This window comes from Jaculus jaculus, chromosome 13 (assembly GCF_020740685.1).
Source record: "Jaculus jaculus isolate mJacJac1 chromosome 13, mJacJac1.mat.Y.cur, whole genome shotgun sequence".
NCBI lineage: Eukaryota > Metazoa > Chordata > Mammalia > Rodentia > Dipodidae > Jaculus > Jaculus jaculus.
In genome coordinates this window covers 6261851-6278659 of record NC_059114.1, presented here as the reverse complement: position 1 = coordinate 6278659, position 16809 = coordinate 6261851, and the positions used below count along the sequence as shown (strand labels likewise).

General features: G+C 45.5%; 1 protein-coding gene across 3 annotated transcripts in view; it reads right to left on the bottom strand.

The window, feature by feature from the left end:
- The window catches only part of Grk3 (G protein-coupled receptor kinase 3), a 133423-nt gene that overhangs the window by 73901 nt on the left and 42713 nt on the right, over positions 1 to 16809 (bottom strand). For 2 of the 3 annotated variants that reach the window (XM_045132678.1, XM_045132679.1), the window contains exon 3: positions 5748 to 5821. The exons of the other annotated variant lie outside the window; for it this stretch is intronic. In XM_045132678.1, the coding sequence (XP_044988613.1) occupies positions 5748 to 5821 (74 nt within the window). The remainder of the gene's footprint in view (positions 1 to 5747; positions 5822 to 16809) is intronic. 3 annotated transcript variants of the gene reach the window in all.

Sequence of the window (16809 nt, the reverse complement as noted above, 5' to 3'; positions counted from 1 at the left end):
CATGATGTGTCTGGAGTTCGTTTGCAGTGGCTAGAGGCCCTGGTGCGTTCATTCTGCCCCTCTATACCTGCCTCCCTCCCATGCACACACAAAATAAATAAATTTTTTAAAATAATAATGTCACTTTATGCTGAACCACATATTTTATAACTTGGTTTACTTTTTCTACATAATGCCACATGAACATTATCATTTAATCACTCTTCCTAAAATACATTGATTTTTGGACTTTAATTTTATTTATTTGAGAGAGAGAGAGAGAGAATGGGCACACCAGGACCTCCAGCCACTGCAAATGAACTCCAGATACAATCATCACCTTGTGCATCTGGCTTATATGAGCACTGGGGAATCGAACCTGGGTCCTTAGGCTTTGCAGGCAAATGCCTTAACCCCTAAGCCATCTCTCCAGCCCACATTGGTTTTAAAATGTAGAAAAATGTGTTTCACATGTATGTCCAAAACCCAGGAGAAAAAGAAAAAAGGAATTTCTCTTCAGTTCTAAAATCTGTCCCTTAATCCTACCATATATTCAAGGAAGCCTGGCCCACATAGAAAGTTCCAGGCCAGCCAGGGTAACATAGTAAGACTCTGTCTGAAAACAAAAAATCAAATGCTTGTGAGATGGTTTGGCAGTTAAGGTGCTGGCCTGCAAAGCCAAAGGACCCAGGTTCAATTCCCCAGGACCCACATAAGCCGGATGCACAAAGTGGCGTATATGCCTGGAGTTTGCAGTGGCTGGAGGCCCTGGTGCACCCGCTCTCTTTCTCTCTCATAAATAAATAAATAAAAATTTTAAATTGGGCTGGAGCGATGGCTTAGCGGTTAAGCGCTTGCCTGTGAAGCCTAAGGACCCTGGTTCGAGGCTCTATCCCCCAGGACCCACGTTAGCCAGATGCACAAGGGGGCGCACGCATCTGGAGTCCGTTTGCAGTGGCTGGAGGCCCTAGCACGCCCATTCTCTCTCTCTCTCTCTCTCTATCTGCCTCTTTCTCTCTCTGTCTGTTGCTCTCAAATAAATAAATAAAATAAACAAAAAAAATTTTTTTTAAATTTTAAATTATTTTTTAAAAATGTGTGTGAGTGTGAAAGAGAGAGACAGAGATCTGCACTAGATCACTGGATCTACTAACATCCAGTCTAATGATGCTGCACGTTCTTTGGATCGTTTACGATCCTCCGGGGCAGCCAGGCCTGGCACACACTTGTCACCTCAGCACTTTGGAGGCTGAGGCAGGAGCTCCAGGGTGACAGCCTGTCTCAGAAGGGGGAGAGGGAAGGAAGGCAGGAGATGCTTTCAGGAAAAAATAGCTCGTGACACTAACAGTAGCATGTCGTTTCTTAAAGATAGCATAATTTCGGTCTTCATTTCTCCGTTCACACATAATTATTTAGAGGTGTGTTCATTCCCAGGCACCAAAGAATCCGCGTTGGACTTGCCTTCTATCATGGCCTCGCCTCTGAAGATGCCTCCTGGGGGTGGGGGTGGGGGGCAGCATCCCTCCAGCTACACTGCCTGCTTCAGAGAATGCGGGCTCTGCTTTCAAATATATATCTCGGGCTGGAGAGATGGCTTAGCGGTTAAGCGCTTGCCTGTGAAGCCTAAGGACCCCGGTTCGAGGCTCGGTTCCCCAGGACCCACGTTAGCCAGATGCACAAGGTAGCGCATGCATCTGGAGTTCGTTTGCAGTGGCTGGAGGCCCTGGCGCGCCCATTCTCTCTCTCTTGCTCTCTGCCTCTTTTTCTCTCTCTCTATCGCTCTCAAATAAATAAAAATAAACAAAGATTTTAAAATTTATATATATCTCGAGTGAGCCAAGTTTATCCATTACTCTATTAAGATCTCCTACATACTAACTAACCCTTTTTTTCCCCCCTGTCCTATAAGTTTTTGTGGGGTGTGTGTTAATCTCTCTCATCAGGGCTACAGATGGGCCTGGTTTCCTGCTCGCCTGCTTTTGCTTACGCACTTTGATGTTATACTGTTTATAGCATAAAGATTGAACATCATGAGGCCGCCTGGGTTTCCTTGGAAGAGCCCTCTCTCTTCATCCCAAAGCTCTGCGACCCTGTGGTTTGTTGACATTACTGTGGTCTGGTGTCGCAGCACGTCTTAGATTTGGTTCTTTCGCCCATCCCGGCCAGCGCAGTCCTGCTCCTTGGAGGATTTAGTCCACGTACGCTTGGCATAATGAGCTTCACAGCTGCCAAGCCGGGTCTTTGGGTGGATCTGTCACCCACTCCCGACCTCGGTGCGGTGTACAGAGCCACGGTGCGGTTTTCTGTCCTCTGTGGACGTTGCCCCGGAGGCCGAGCGCGGTGCGGTGCAACCCTTGCGCGCCTCCAACACAGCCGCCCACAGCCTCGAGCCCTTCATCTTCCGGAATCCTCTCTGGCTTTTGTGAGACTGTCAGGTGTTTGGTCTTCCGTACTCCCTGTGGTCTAGAGACTCTGTACTGGTGGGCTGCACGGCCCCTGCCTTCACTGCCTTTCTGACCAAAGGGTCTCCCTTACACACTTGGTCACGCGTGTTCCAGTCTGAGAGATCTCCTCCAATTTGCTTGATCAGAACATGTTTCATTTTTTGTTTGTTTGTTTGTTTGTTTTCTGAGGTAGGGTCTCGCTCTAGCCCAGGCTGACCTGGAATTCACTATGGAGTCTCAGGGTGGCCTCAAACTCACAGCGATCCTCCTACCTCTGCCTCCCAAATGCTGGGATTAAAGGCGTGTGCCACCACGCCCAGCTTACATGTTTCCTTTTTCAAGGAAATTCTGGTTTGAAGCAGAACTCTAGGTTGGCAGATATTTCCTTACATAATTTTTAAGGATGGCCAGCTCATCTCTTTCAAAAATCCTCATTCGGGCTAGGATGTAGCTCAGTTGGTAGAATGTTTGCCCAAAGTGCTCAAAACCATGTGTCCCCAGAACTGCATAAAACAGGATGTGAAATAAATTTTAAAAAAAAAAATTTAAAGGGGGAGGCTGGAGGGATGGCTTAGAAATTAAGGCATTTGCCTGCAAAGTCAAAGGACCCAGGGTTGATTCCCCAGGACCCACGTTAGCTAGTTACACAAGAGGATGCACGCACCTGGAGTTTGTTTGCAGTGGCTGGAAGCCCTGGCACACCCATTCTCTCTCTCTCTCTTTCTTTCTCTCTCTCTCTCTCTCTTCCCCTCTTTCTCTGTCAAATAAATAAAATTTTTTTAAACAGGGTGTGGTGGCATACACCAGGAACCCCCAGCACTCAGGAATTGGGAGCAAGAAGATCAGAAGTTCTAGGCCATCTTCAGTTACATACCAAGTTTTAGGCCAGCCTGGGATATATGAGACCCTGTTTTAAAATACCAAAATGGGTGGGGGGGGGGCATCACTCCTTACGATGTCCCGGTCAAATTGTTGCTTCATTAAAAGGAATGTGCCCTCCTCACCCAGCCAGTACTCCTGAGGTTTTCTCCTTGTCCTAAGTTCTCACAGCCTGGAATGGACATGCAAATATAAGTCTGATTTACTTAACTCTTTATTTACATATAGATAAGCTCTCTCTATACAGCCCATGCTGGCCTGGAACTTGACATCCTCCTGCCTCAGCCTCCCAAGGACTGGGATTATAGGTGTGAGCTGCACGTGGGGCTGTCTTAGACGTGCCCCGTGTCTTGGGTCCTCTTACGGTGTTTCTATTCTCACTTCTCTCTGCCTCCGTGTGTTTTCTCACCCACCTGCCTCCGCGTTTCCTCATCCTGCATTTCCTCCCTTCTGCTCCCACACCTGACCCTGAACTACTGACTTCAGATACTGGTCCAGCTGCCCATTCTCGAATGCCTAGCTGATTCTTCACAGTAAGTTTGAATTCCTGAAGTTATCTCTTCTTCCAACTATTTTGCCCATCGTTTCCTCTACTTTCTGAACGTATTATTCACTCACTCTCACAGTCAGGTTCGCATAGCTGCCAGAAAACACTCAACCAGGGACTGGAGAGATGGCTTAGCGGTTAAGTGCTTGCCTGTGAAGCCTAAGGACCCTGGTTTGAGGCTCGATTCCCCAGGACTCATGTTAGCCAAATGCACAAGGGGGCGCACGCGTCTGGAGTTCATTTGTAGTGGCTGGAGGCCCTGGCGCACCCATTCTCTCTATCTATCTGCCTTTCTCTCTCTCTCCCTCTCTCTCTCTCTCTCTGTTGCTCTCAAATAAATAAATAAAAACAAACAAATTTTTTTAAAAAGAAGAAAACACTCGACCAAGAGAAGCTTTTGGGAAAAAGGGTTTATTTTGGCTTACAGGCTGGGGGTGGGGGGAGCTCCATGATGGCAGGGGAAAATGACGACATGAGCAGAGGGTGGACATCACCCCCTGGCTAACATAAGGTGGACAACAGCAACAGGAGAGTGTGCCAAACACTGGCAAAGGGAAGCTGGCTACAACACCCATAAACCTGCCCCCAACAATATACTGACTCCAGGAGGCGTTAATTCCCAAATCTCTATCAGCTGGGAGCCTAGCATTTGGAACACGTAAGTTTGTGGGAGACACCTGAATCAAACCACCACACTCACTGTGTAGGCCAGGCTGGCCTCGAACTCGGGATCACCCCTCCTCCACCTTCAGAGTGCCAGGATTAGGGGCATGAGCCAGCGCCAGCCTTATTCTATTCATAGTTATCTTAAAGTTCTAGTGAATTACCCCAGGGTCTGTCTTCTCTGGGTCTGCCTCTACCCCTTGCTTGTGAGAGCTACGACCCGCCGTCTCAGCACAGGAGCACTTTTGTACTGTCCCTTACATGCAGTTGCCTTCATATATGTCAAAAGCTGGGCTGAAGAGGTGGCTCAGTGGTTAATGGCCTTTGCGTGCAAAGCCTAACAGCCTGGGTTCGATTCCACAGTCCTCACATGAAACCAGATGCACAAAGTGGTGCATGTCTGGAGATCATCTGCGGCAGCCGGAGACCCTGGAGAACCATTCTTTCTCACTCTCTCTCTTTCTTCCTCTCTCTCTCTCTTATAAATACACAAACTTTTTTTTCTTTTTTTTTTTTTTAAGTCTTCATGCATTGTTATCTTACAGCTAAGGAAAACAAAACAAAGCAAAAGATAGACAACGCCCTCTGTACTCTGCTAAGCAAGTGGTGAGGATCTTCCATATCCTGTAATGGCCTGGGCTGCCTTTTTCATAGGACCCACCTTCCTCCAAGGTGATGCTCTGTGGAGTCTGAGCAGAGGTCTGTCTCCTCACACACCCTGCGGTCATCTCTGCCCCAGTCAGGATTTCAGCACTCTGCCCACCCCCATCCTCAACTGCAGAGATTATCAAGTGTCTTGAGAGATACGGGAGGACAGGAGTCCTCTAGTCCCCTGTGACCTTCTTAATCAAGGCCTCGAATCTTCTCCTGGCCTTTCTGTTTCCCAGAGCAACTTTCTGCCCAGCGTACCCCTAAATCAAGAGCTGTCTCTCTATTCTGAAGGGCAGCTGTAAGTCCTCGGTGGACCAACCAGGGTCCTCTTCTCATTTGTTCGACGCCCCAGCAGGCGGAGTCTTCAATGAGCATTCTAGACAGTTCTGAACTATACCTCTTCAGGTCATTCCCACCTCACTTTTCAGTTCATGCCTAGTCAAGAAGAGAGACTGTATGTCTGAGAGCTCCGACCCCACCAAGGCCCCAGTCGGCTCTTCCAGAATGGCCAGGAAACCTCAGCTCACTTCTCCTTCAAGATATTGACTACTTCCCAAAGCACCAAGGAAAGAGTTTCTTCTTACCTCTTCATAAAACTTCACCTGAGGTACAGCTTCGTTAATTTCATTCAAACAAAAATCTTTAAATAGCAAGAAACCTGAAGGAAAAGAATGAAAAAAAAAAATTCAGGGTGGGCAGTAAATGGAAATTTTTGCCCCACAGGGCATCTTCATCCCCTGCTTTGAAGAAAGAGAGAAGAAGAAAAAAATGCAAAAAGCAAGAGAGGAGGAATTCAAGGGGCCAAGGACACGAGCCCAGCACACGAGTGGTTTCACAAACGCGGCTTTGGCACCGGTGAGTTCCTTCTCTGTTCGCGACCCCTCCCCCTTTTTGGAAAGGAACAGAAAGCAGCCGGCTGGTCACCGTCACCATCGTGTGGAGCCCAGGTCACTACAGTGAGCGACAAGCCAAAGAGGAGCGAGGTGCGGAGGACGCAGGGTGTGTGCCCCATTCTGTGGAGGTCCCACACAGGATGCCCATAGAAGCAGGGCTGGACTCCTGAAGACAAAAGGACTTAGGTGGCCCTTCTGGCACCTTCTCTCCTCCCTCACTACCTAACACTCCAGAAAGCACCCGGGACCAGAACAGGTTACCCACCCACAAGGAATTTGTTTGTGTTTGCCTTCAATACACGGAGATGTGCCTTGAACAAGTCATACAATAGGCCTGGAGTCCCACACCCACCACACACACACACACACACACGTCCCTGGCGCTCCTGACTCAACCTTCAGAACTGGCCCCAAGAGCCACTTTTGCTCTGATCTGCTCCAAAGACACAGGCACCGTGAGTGTGGAAGCCAGCTCACACTAGGAGGCCCAGAGATGCCCACCGTGCCTCTGGTGAAATACCATTACTCTCTAGTTAATTTTCTGAATTCTGGGTCTCCCGCCCTTTGTAAACCTGGAAGGTCTCACGAGTCTGACATCTGTGATCAAAGCAGACAGAACAAGCCAATCCAGGCTGAGGGTAGAGGGAGCCGGGGAATATGAAACTCCAGAAAGTCGAAACGACGGGAAAGCTGAAGAAACATCTCCGCGGAGGGGAGCTGCCGCGGTCACGGGAAGTGTGACACGTAGAGAGTGGGTGGAGGTCCCCGTGTCCCGTGAGAAAAGTAAGCAACTGTCGAGAGCCTGGTTAGCGTTGGCATGGGGGTCTTAGGACTGCTCCTTCCATCCCCCCTGCCCAGTTTGGGGAACTTCTCCTCCCTAAACGGTCAATGTGGACGCCCTGGGTTCACTGGGACCTGAAGATGAGAATCCAAGTCACTGCACGAAACAGGCAAGCCAGGCTCTGTGAGGCGAGGACTGAATTTACTGATATACCAGGTATATATATGATATATATGGTATATATGATATATTTACTGATATATCTCACCGAGACACTGCCACCACCTCACAGGGGAGCAGAGGAGAGGAGCGCTCCATATTTACGCTTCAGAATGCTGGCCCTTTTTGTTGTTGTTGTACTGGGAATAGAACCCAGGCCGGTGTACGTGTGCGTGGGTGCATGTATGTATGTGTGTATATATGTATGAAACATATGTGGTAGAATGTTCTTTCTTCTCCAACGATGACAGACAGCTCTGCTGACCATAGCGGTCTGGGCTGGCGGCTGCTTTTCTGAACCTAGAAGGCAGCATTCCAGCCCCTCCTGCCTTGCAAAGTGTCTGTCGAGACCTCTGCTGTTACTCTGCTGGCTTATCTGTATAGGGTGATTTCATGCTTCTCTCTTGATGTTTGCAGCATGTTTTCTTCGGTCTGTATAGTCAGTAGCTCAATGATAATGTGATGGGGGAGGTTCTTTCCGATTTTGTCACGTTGGTGTTCTAAATACCTCCTGCGTCTGTATTGGCATCTTTGTGCCTAATTTTGAAAATGTTCCTCTATGATTCTGTTTTTTAAAAAGTACTTGTTATGAGCTGAACAGATAGCTGAGCAGTTAAGGCATCTTGCCTGCAAAGCCTAAGGACCCAGTTTGATTACTCAGCACCCATGTAACCCAGATGCACAAGGCAGTACATGTGTCTGGAGTTAGTCTGTAGCAGCTGGAGGCCCTGGTGTGCCCATTCTTTCTCTCTCTCTCTCTCTCGCTCTCTCTCTCTCTCTCAAATAAGTAAATAAAATTTAGAAAAATACGTCCTTTAGACCAAAATTATATTATTATTATTTCCCAAAATGCTAAGATTTGATCTTTTCATAGAGTCCCAAATGTCTTGAAAGCCCTGTCTATACTTCCTTATTTATTTGCAAGCAGAGAAAGAGACAGAGAGAGAGAGAGAGAGAAAGAAAGAAAGAAGGAAGGAAGGAAGGAAGGAAAGAAAGAAAGAAAGAAAGAAAGAAAGAAAGAAAGAAAGAAAGAAAGAAAGAAAGGAAGGAAGAAAGAATTGGCACACCAGGGTTTCTAGGCACTGCAAACACCACTTTGTGCATCTGGCTTTACATGGATCCTGGGGAATCAAATCCTGTTGTTAGGCTCTGCAGGCAAATGCCTTAACCACTTAGCCATCTTTCCAGCCCTGTGCTTAGTGTTTTATGACAAGCTCTCAGGTAGTCCAGGCTAGCTTCCAACGTCTGAGGTAACCCAGGCCACACTGAATTCCTGATCCTCTTTCCTCCAACCTCTCCAAGGCTCAGGTTACAGGCAGGACCCACCATGCCCTGCTCTACACCAGCTGTTTTTAAACAGAGCTGTTAAGATGGAACAGCAAGAAGAAAAAAAAAAAAAGAAAACAGGTATTTTTCCCCTTTGGAAAAATCTTAGATCGCTGTGTTCCAGGCTGAAAGCAATTACCTTCATCAGCCTTAGATGACACAAAGAGCGAACATCATGTCACTCATGTTAACAGCAAAATCTAATGGACAGGGCTGGAGAGATGGCTTAGCGGTTAAGCGCTTGCCTGTGAAGCCTAAGGACCCCGGTTCAAGGTTCCGTTCCCCAGGTCCCACGTTAGCCAGATGCACAAGGGGGCGCACGCGTCTGGAGTTCGTTTGGAGAGGCTGGAAGCCCTGGCGCACCCATTCTCTCTCTCTCCCTCTATCTGTCTTTCTCTCTGTGTCTGTCGCTCTCAAATAAATAAATAATTTTTAAAAAATCTAAAAAAAAACGGACAAAACAAGGAGATGGTTCTCCCAGTAAGTTCACCCCATCACTGCTGTCACTTCAAAGAATAAAAATGGTGAGCTGAAGGCCGGCGTGGTGGCGCACGCCTTTAATCCCAGCACTCAGGAGGCAGAGGTAGGAGGAGCGCTGTGAGTTCGAGGCCACCCTGAGACTACAGAGTGAATTCCAGGTCAGCCTGGGCTAGAGTGAGACTCTACCTTAAAAAAAAAAAAAAAAAAGTGGCCCAAGATCTGTCCCTTAATTAATGTGGAAGGCTTTTCGCTTCATTTGTGCCGCTGCAGACTTCCTGCACACTGATTAACTTTTCACTGTCTACACATGGAGGAAGCAAACCATCCCAGTTTGCCACCAAAATACCAAATTGTTTTAAAAATACCAGTGCGCTGAGAGTTTTGGAAAGCAGCACTAAGTATTCCTAAGATAATTTTTGAAATCTGACCTGAAAACAATACTTGTCTTCAGTCTTGTCAAAGATTGAAACCCTGGGAATAACTGTTAAAATTTTCTACTAACATTGCCTGATTCCACAAAATATTTTATGAAGACCTACTAAGAGCCCCTACAGCAGATGCAGTAGTAAGAACAGATGGTATTTCTCCCTTAAAGACTTTCTAATTCTGTGCAGGAAATGCACTGCAAATAATATTTATGGTAACTTATATACAGGAATTAAATATGGCTCTGAGATAAGATGATAAAAAGACAAAAAAGTGTTACAGATGAAAGAGTCTAAAAGAACTTTTTTGTGGGGGGGAGCTGGAGAGATGTCCCAGCAGTTAAGGTGCTTTCCTGTAAAGCCTAACAATCTGGGTTCAGTTCCCCAGCACCCACATAAAGCCAGATGAACAAAGTGGCACATGCATCAGGAGTTCACTTGCAGCAGATGGAGGCCCCAGCACCCATTCTCTCTCCCTCTCTCTGCCTCTCTCAATCTCTCTCTCTCTCTCTCTCTCTCTCTCTCTCTCTCTCTCTCAAATAAGTAAATAAATATATAAAAGTATTTTTAAATATATGGAAAGGCAAAGAACAAAATTAAGTATCCAAAATTCCCTGAGGAAGAGCAAATTTCCACAGCCTGACTTAGCACATCCAATTTCAAGGTTCACAACGCAGCCACGGTGCCCTATACAGCATGATAATGGCATAAGAGTAAGTCATTGGAACAAAATATAGTTTAAAAACATAACTGCATCCATATGGTCAATTTAACTCAAGTCTTTTTTAACAAATGATGCTAGAAAAATTGATTTCCAAATTGGCTGGGGAAAAAAAATAAGAGACTGTTACCTCTGAATTTAAAAAGACTTAAACTAAGAATGATCATAGAACAAAATGTAAGGGCTAAAATATATATGTATGTGTATATAATATCTTCATGGAAGGTTTCTCTCTGGGCATGATGGAGCACACCTTCAATCCCAGCAACAGGAGGCAGAGGTAGGAGGATCGCCGTGAGTTTGAGGCCACTGTGAGACTACATAGTGAGTTCCAGGTTAGCCTGGGCTAGAGTGAGACCCCACCTTGGAAAAAAAAAAATTAAAATTAAAAAAGGAGGTTTCTTGGGCAAGGCACAGAAAGAAATGACAAACGCCCAGTTAGCGCCATTTGGAACTCCTGCTCCTCGAGACAGAGCAGTCGTGTGCCGTGCCTTCCCGCCGTGAAGGACTGTGACCTGGAGCTGCGCGCTGAAATCCACCTTCCTCCCCGAAACTGACTTCTGTCAGGTATCTCATCCCCACCCAGAGCTCACCGATTCTCGTCACCTGCGCATCTGAAAGCCTCTCTCTGCAAAGATGTCACGGGCATCTCTATGGCCACTTCATTCGGAATTGATTTTTTTTTAATTTTTAATTTTTTTTATCTTCACAATTTTTATTAACATTTTCCATAATTATAAAAATATCCCATGGTAATACCTCCCCCTCCACCGCACTTTCCCCTTTAAAATTCCATTCTCCATCATATTACCTCCCCATCTCAATCATTGTACTTACATATATACAATACCAACCTATTAAGTACCCTCCTCCCTTCCTTTCTCTTCCCTTTATGTCTCCTTGTTAACTTACTGGCCTCTGCTACTAAGTATTTTCCTTCTCACCGGAACTGATTTTTAAAAGCTTAAAGCCCATCAGTATGAAGATGAATTATGGCATTGGCACACTGTGGAATTCTACTTAGCAACAGGGTAAAATGGCCAACAAATGCTTCTAGTAGTAAGGTGTACAGCCAGGGCTCTCCAGAGAGAGAGAGAGAGAGAGAGGAGCACTTACAGAGATGAGTAAGAAGAGAATTATGGTAAGTGTTAGCTCATGCAGTAGGGAGGCCGAGAAGTCCCGTGACGTGCCATCTGCAAGGTCTCCGGGAAGCCAGCGGTGAGACTCCACCTAATGCTGTGCATTGCCTGCTGTCGTGAGTCCCCGAGTTCAAGGCTGACGAGCTGAGAACCAGAAGCGGTGGGGTGCAAGGGCGGGAGAAGCTACAAGTCCCAGCTCAGGAAGACAGAGAGAATTTGGCTTGCCTCTGCTTTCTGGCTTATTCTTTCAGGCCCTTCACGGGTTAGAAGACCCTTGCCCACACTGGTGGGGGCAGTCTCTTGACTCAGGCCGCTGATTCAAACACATCAGGACCTCATCTAGAACCTGACCCCTCCACACATACACACACAGAAATACTGAATTATCACCCTGAGCCAAGTCAAGTTGATCCCTAAAATTAATTATCATCGTAAGAAAATACCAGACATTGTACTGGTCAAAGCACTATGAAAAACAGACAGGGCCAGAGATGTAAACAAGAGCAAGAAAGAGAGAGGGGGAGGAAAGAGGGAAGGAAGCTTTCCCTTCTCCCTGCTCATTAATTTACTGCTATCCACATGGCCCAAGGAACCCCCAATCCATTGCTTGTTGATTCAATGCGCCTTGTCCCATTGCTGGCCCGCAAGAGTCCCTTCAAGCCCGCTCCTGCATCCTGTTAGTATTTTCTCTCCATCTTTTTCAGCGTAAGACCTCAAAAGCTCACTTTGCTAATTATTCTGTAGTTCTGCTCTCGGGCCAACCAGCCTATTCTCCCGGAGCCCTGCTTTGTTTGAATGGAGATGGGTGTTGAGAAACCAAAACGTTAACACAGGAGTGCTCACGGCTCTTGGTGTATTGTTGCTGCTGCTGCTTTTTTTAAATATTGTTTTGTTTGTTTATTTGAGAGAGAGAGGCAGATGAGAGAATAGGCCTGCCAGGGCCTCTAGCCATTGCAAAGGAACTCCAGACACATGCACCGCCTTGTGAGCGTTCTGTTCATGTCTGAGTTGACTGTGTTCTCTAGGAAAGCTTCCTCAGCCCAGAAGGCCCTGTGAACACTGCCCAAAGCTGCAAGCTCCTACCACTGTGAAAACAAATCTACTGGCTAGAGTTAAATTTGTCCCTAGCTCTTTCTTTAAGGTGAATTTATGTACAGCACTGTGTGGAAATGCAAGCACCTTAACCGCTGATTCATTTCCTCAGCCCTTAGAGTTTAGTTTTGATAAATGTATCAACCTACACAACCTCGGCCCCCAGGGAAAGAATAATTCCAGCCCTAAGAGGTCTCTCCTGCCTCAAGCCAATCAGTTTCATGGCCCTTGAGGAAAGTATGTAACTGATTTTATTTCTTTAAGAGTATTTTTTTTTTTATGAGACAGAGAGAGAGAATTGGTGCTCCAGAGCCTCCAACCACTGCAGTTGAAGTCTAGTATTTTCACATTATCCACAGTGTATGAATGTCTGTCTATTTTCATCAAATGATTGACTATGGCATAATTATTCGCTCTCCAAAAGATACTCTGTTTATAAAACTATCCCCAGTGCGACAATGAAGGTCATCTCAGCAGGTGCATCCATATATGCATATTTGGATTTTTCTTTTTTCTGATATTTATTTATTTATTTATTTATTTATTTATTTATTTATTAGAGACAGAGAGAGAGTGAGAATGGGCGTACCAGGGCCTATAGCCACTGCAAACAGACTCTAGATGCATGTGCCACCATGTGCCATCTGACTTACGTGAGACCTGGAGAATCAAACCTGGGTCGTTAGGCTTCACAGGCATGTGCCTTAACCGCTAAGCTGTCTCTCCAACCCTGGACTTTCCTTTGAAAATATTTATTTATTTGAAGAGAGAGGGAGAGAAAATGGGCACACCAGGACCTCTAGCCACTGCAAACAAACTGTAGATGCCTACGCCACCTCATGCATCTGGCTTTATGTGGGTCCTGGGAAATTGAACCTGCATCCTTAGGCTTTGCAGGCAGGCACCTTAACCACTAAGCCATCTCTCCAGCCCTGAATTTTCTTTTTTTGGGGGGACAGCTCTTCCTTCAAATGGCAAATAAAAAAATCTCTGAAGGGTAAGATGTAGCTGGGAAGGCAGTAGTTGCTATAACTAGAAGGTAGTTATCCAACAAGGAACACAGTATTTACATGGGGTCAACATTACCTGCCACCAGGTTCTCATCACTTGCAAAAGGGAGACGTGTAAAGCAACAGTGAGGATCCTATCAGATGCCCACTCGAAGCTGATGTTCAAAACAAACCATCACAGGCAATGAGAAAAATCATCAAGAGAACATCACGACACTCCCAGATGAAAACGTCAGCTCTGAGCTATAACCAAACAAGCTACAAATCTAACTCATCAGATAGCTTGCAAAAAGCATTGTCCTGCCTCTGAAAATGTTAAGGTCTTGGGCTAAAGAGATTTCTCAGTGGTTAAAGGCACTTGCTTGCAAAGTCTGCTCGTCTGGGTTTGATCCCCCAGGACCCACATAAAGCCGGAAGCACAGAGTGGCACACGCATCTGGAGTTTGTTTCCAGTGGCCACAGGCCCAGTGCACCTATTCTCTCTCTAAATAAAGGAACAAAAATTTTTAGATGTGAAGGTCAAGAACACCAAGCAAGTCTGAGGATCGTATCCAGATTAAAGGGGAATCAAGTCAAGGCAGCCAAATGCAGGGATGATTGGAGACGGGATCTCAACTAAGAAATGCAGTAGCCAAAGAGGATGTCGTGGGACAAGTGTGAGAATGTGAATCTGTACGGTGGACAAGACAGAATCCATGGTACGTTGTTGTTGTTGTTTCTGAGGTAGGGTTTCACTCTAGCCCAGGCTGACCTGGAATTCACTATGGAGTCTTAGGGTAGTCTTGAACTCACGGTGATCCTCCTACTCTGCCTCCCGAGTGCTGGGATTAAAGGTGTGCGCCACCACTCCCGGCATAGGCATGGTAAGTTTTAACCTTTCAGAAAAGCTCCAGGGAGAGTGGAAGGGACGCCATGTATCCGATAAGCAGCCTCACCGCTCATATCCTTTCTGTCCCATTCTCTTTCTGTTTCTCTCAGATTGTGACTGAATGCTGCACCACCGTTTCCTCAGAGAAGGACCTTGTTCTGAGGATACAGACTGAAAGACGTCGTGTTCAAGAGGTGTGGCATCTCCAACGTTCCAAGTGATGCAGGAAACAACACAATGCAAGAGAAGCAAGCAGGAAGAGAAACGGCAAAAAGCTTGCAGATGGAGAACCTGCTCGCAGGAGACAGAGGTCCTCAGGACGTACCTGAACATTTACAATTACATAAAATACAAGATACATCAAAAAGATAAGACAATTTATAGCTAAGCATAGTGGTTCACACCTATAATCCTAGTGCCAGAGAAAATGAGGCAGAAGGGTTGCCATGAGTTCAAGGACAACTTGGACTACAGAGTGAATTCCAGGCCAGCCTGAGCTACAGTGTGGGAGCCTGACTCAAAAAAAAAAAAAAAAAAAAAAAAAAAACTTTAAAAGAATAAAGCTTTGGAGATGCCTTGCTAGATAAATGCACTTGTTAACCAAATGTAAATGGCCTAATGAATTAGGGTCTCCAAAACCCACCTAAAGCCAGGCATGGTAATATATGTCTGTAACCCCAGTGCGTCTATGGCTAGATGGGAAGCAGAGACAGGAGAGTCCCCAGAAACCTGTGGACCAGCTAGAGCTGTATATGTAACAGTGAACACAAGATCCTGCTTCACACAAAGTGGGAGCTGAAAACCAGCGCCTGTGGTAAGGAAAACTTTAAAAGAAATAACTGCAGGTTATAATTACTGGGGGAAAAGAAAGGTGATTTTATCAGACTAGAGAAAAAAAATAACTTGAACTCTGGCTTTTAACAAATGAAGAATGTTATGTGACCCATAAAAGAAATGACTAGCATAAAGTTGGCTTTTCAAATGTTTATTCCTTTTATAATTAGCAGTTTCCTAACTACTTGAGATTATTGAGTTTAGCAACAGGAGGGGGGAAAAAAATCCAGTACTTAAAAACCTCAAACAAACGTGAAAGAATGGAAACGCCAGCATAATTTAACTATAGCAATGCCTATAAGATGTGCTGTAATTTCAGTTAGCACTGAGGTGGGAGGGTGCTTAAATGTAATACGTCACACTGTTCGGAGAGTTCTTTAAAATATGAAATATTCCGCCTGCCAGTGAGAAGGTGATCATTTCCACACACCACACTTCTTTGCCATCTTCAGGAAAAGCCCTTTGTTGTACCGGGAATTCCCTTCCGAGCACCTCAGGACGTGCTTCCTCATCGCAGCGTCACAGCACGGACGTAAGGCAGCCCTCTGGTCACCCTGCTTCCTGGGATGCCCCCAGAAGACGCCTGGGCAGCCTTGCGGGCACGGTATGCCTCGTGCACTAACCCGCCCCCCCCCCCCATGAACACATCAGCAACACAGTGCGGGCCACTCTCAGGTTAGTATGTTGTTGTTGTTTTTCAAGTTTCAAAGAAAAAGGCCTTCCAGAACTTCTGCAACTCTAAGATCTATTTCTCCACATAAAATAAAACTAATCAAAATATAAACTCATGAGATGGGTGACAAGAACACACAACTGTCACTAAGATCCATGGGGACAAGACGAGAGGAAAACGAATGAGCAAAAGGCAGCTGGTTTGTGGAAGACCTTGTGAGCTTGGGACAATCTCCTAGACAGAGGACATCGGTAAAACGGTGGTCCAAGGACAAAAATGAGATTATCTGAGGAGCAGACATTAAATGCTCACCATGTTTATGCTGGATGGAATAAGAAAAGGGACAAGTAATGAAATTATTGATAATGCATTCTCTTATTAAGTCTCAAAAGTTGGACAAAAAGCTTTAAGATTCAACATGAAAAATTGACTACTTTAAATATTGCCTTGAAATAGTATCATCTATCTGACAGATAATGGAATAAAAGAACTTAAATTATAATTTGTTTTAGAAATTCACTAATTCAATAGCTTTGCTCATGTCTTTGGCACACCACTCAAGCAATAAACAGAGGGAAACTTAAACAACAAAACAAACACCAAACACCCAACATTTAGGGATAAATCTAACCATATATGTACATGATTTTTTATAGCCAAAAAAAATTTACAGAGCACTAATAAACAACATCAAGAAAATACAAATAAAGGCAGAGGAATACCATGTTCATGGACCGGAAGACTCCATGTTGCTAAGAGGTCAACATTTCTTCCCCAAGCAACCTTTTGACTTAACATGAGCCCAGTTGGAAGATCTAGTAAGAAACCGTGTAAGAATCAGATAATTAAGCCTAATATTTACATGGGGGTGTGGAAGCAAAGAACAAAGTTATAAGGTTCACACATTCTGGCTTCAAACAATAGCCATCCAGGCAGTGTGTGCATACACATGGACGGGGGGGGGGGGGACAGGACAGGGGCCAGAAGCACACGTACATGACCAAAGGATTTGTAAACCAAATGTAATCCACTGACAGAAAAGTCTTCTGGAACAACCGGACTGTTCGGCTGCAACTGCCTCAGTCGTTCAATCGGAGCAGCATGCAACCTCCACAAAAATACTCCCTTTTAAAAAAAATATATTTCCATTTATTTATTTGCAAGCAGAGAGTGGGGGAGAGAAAA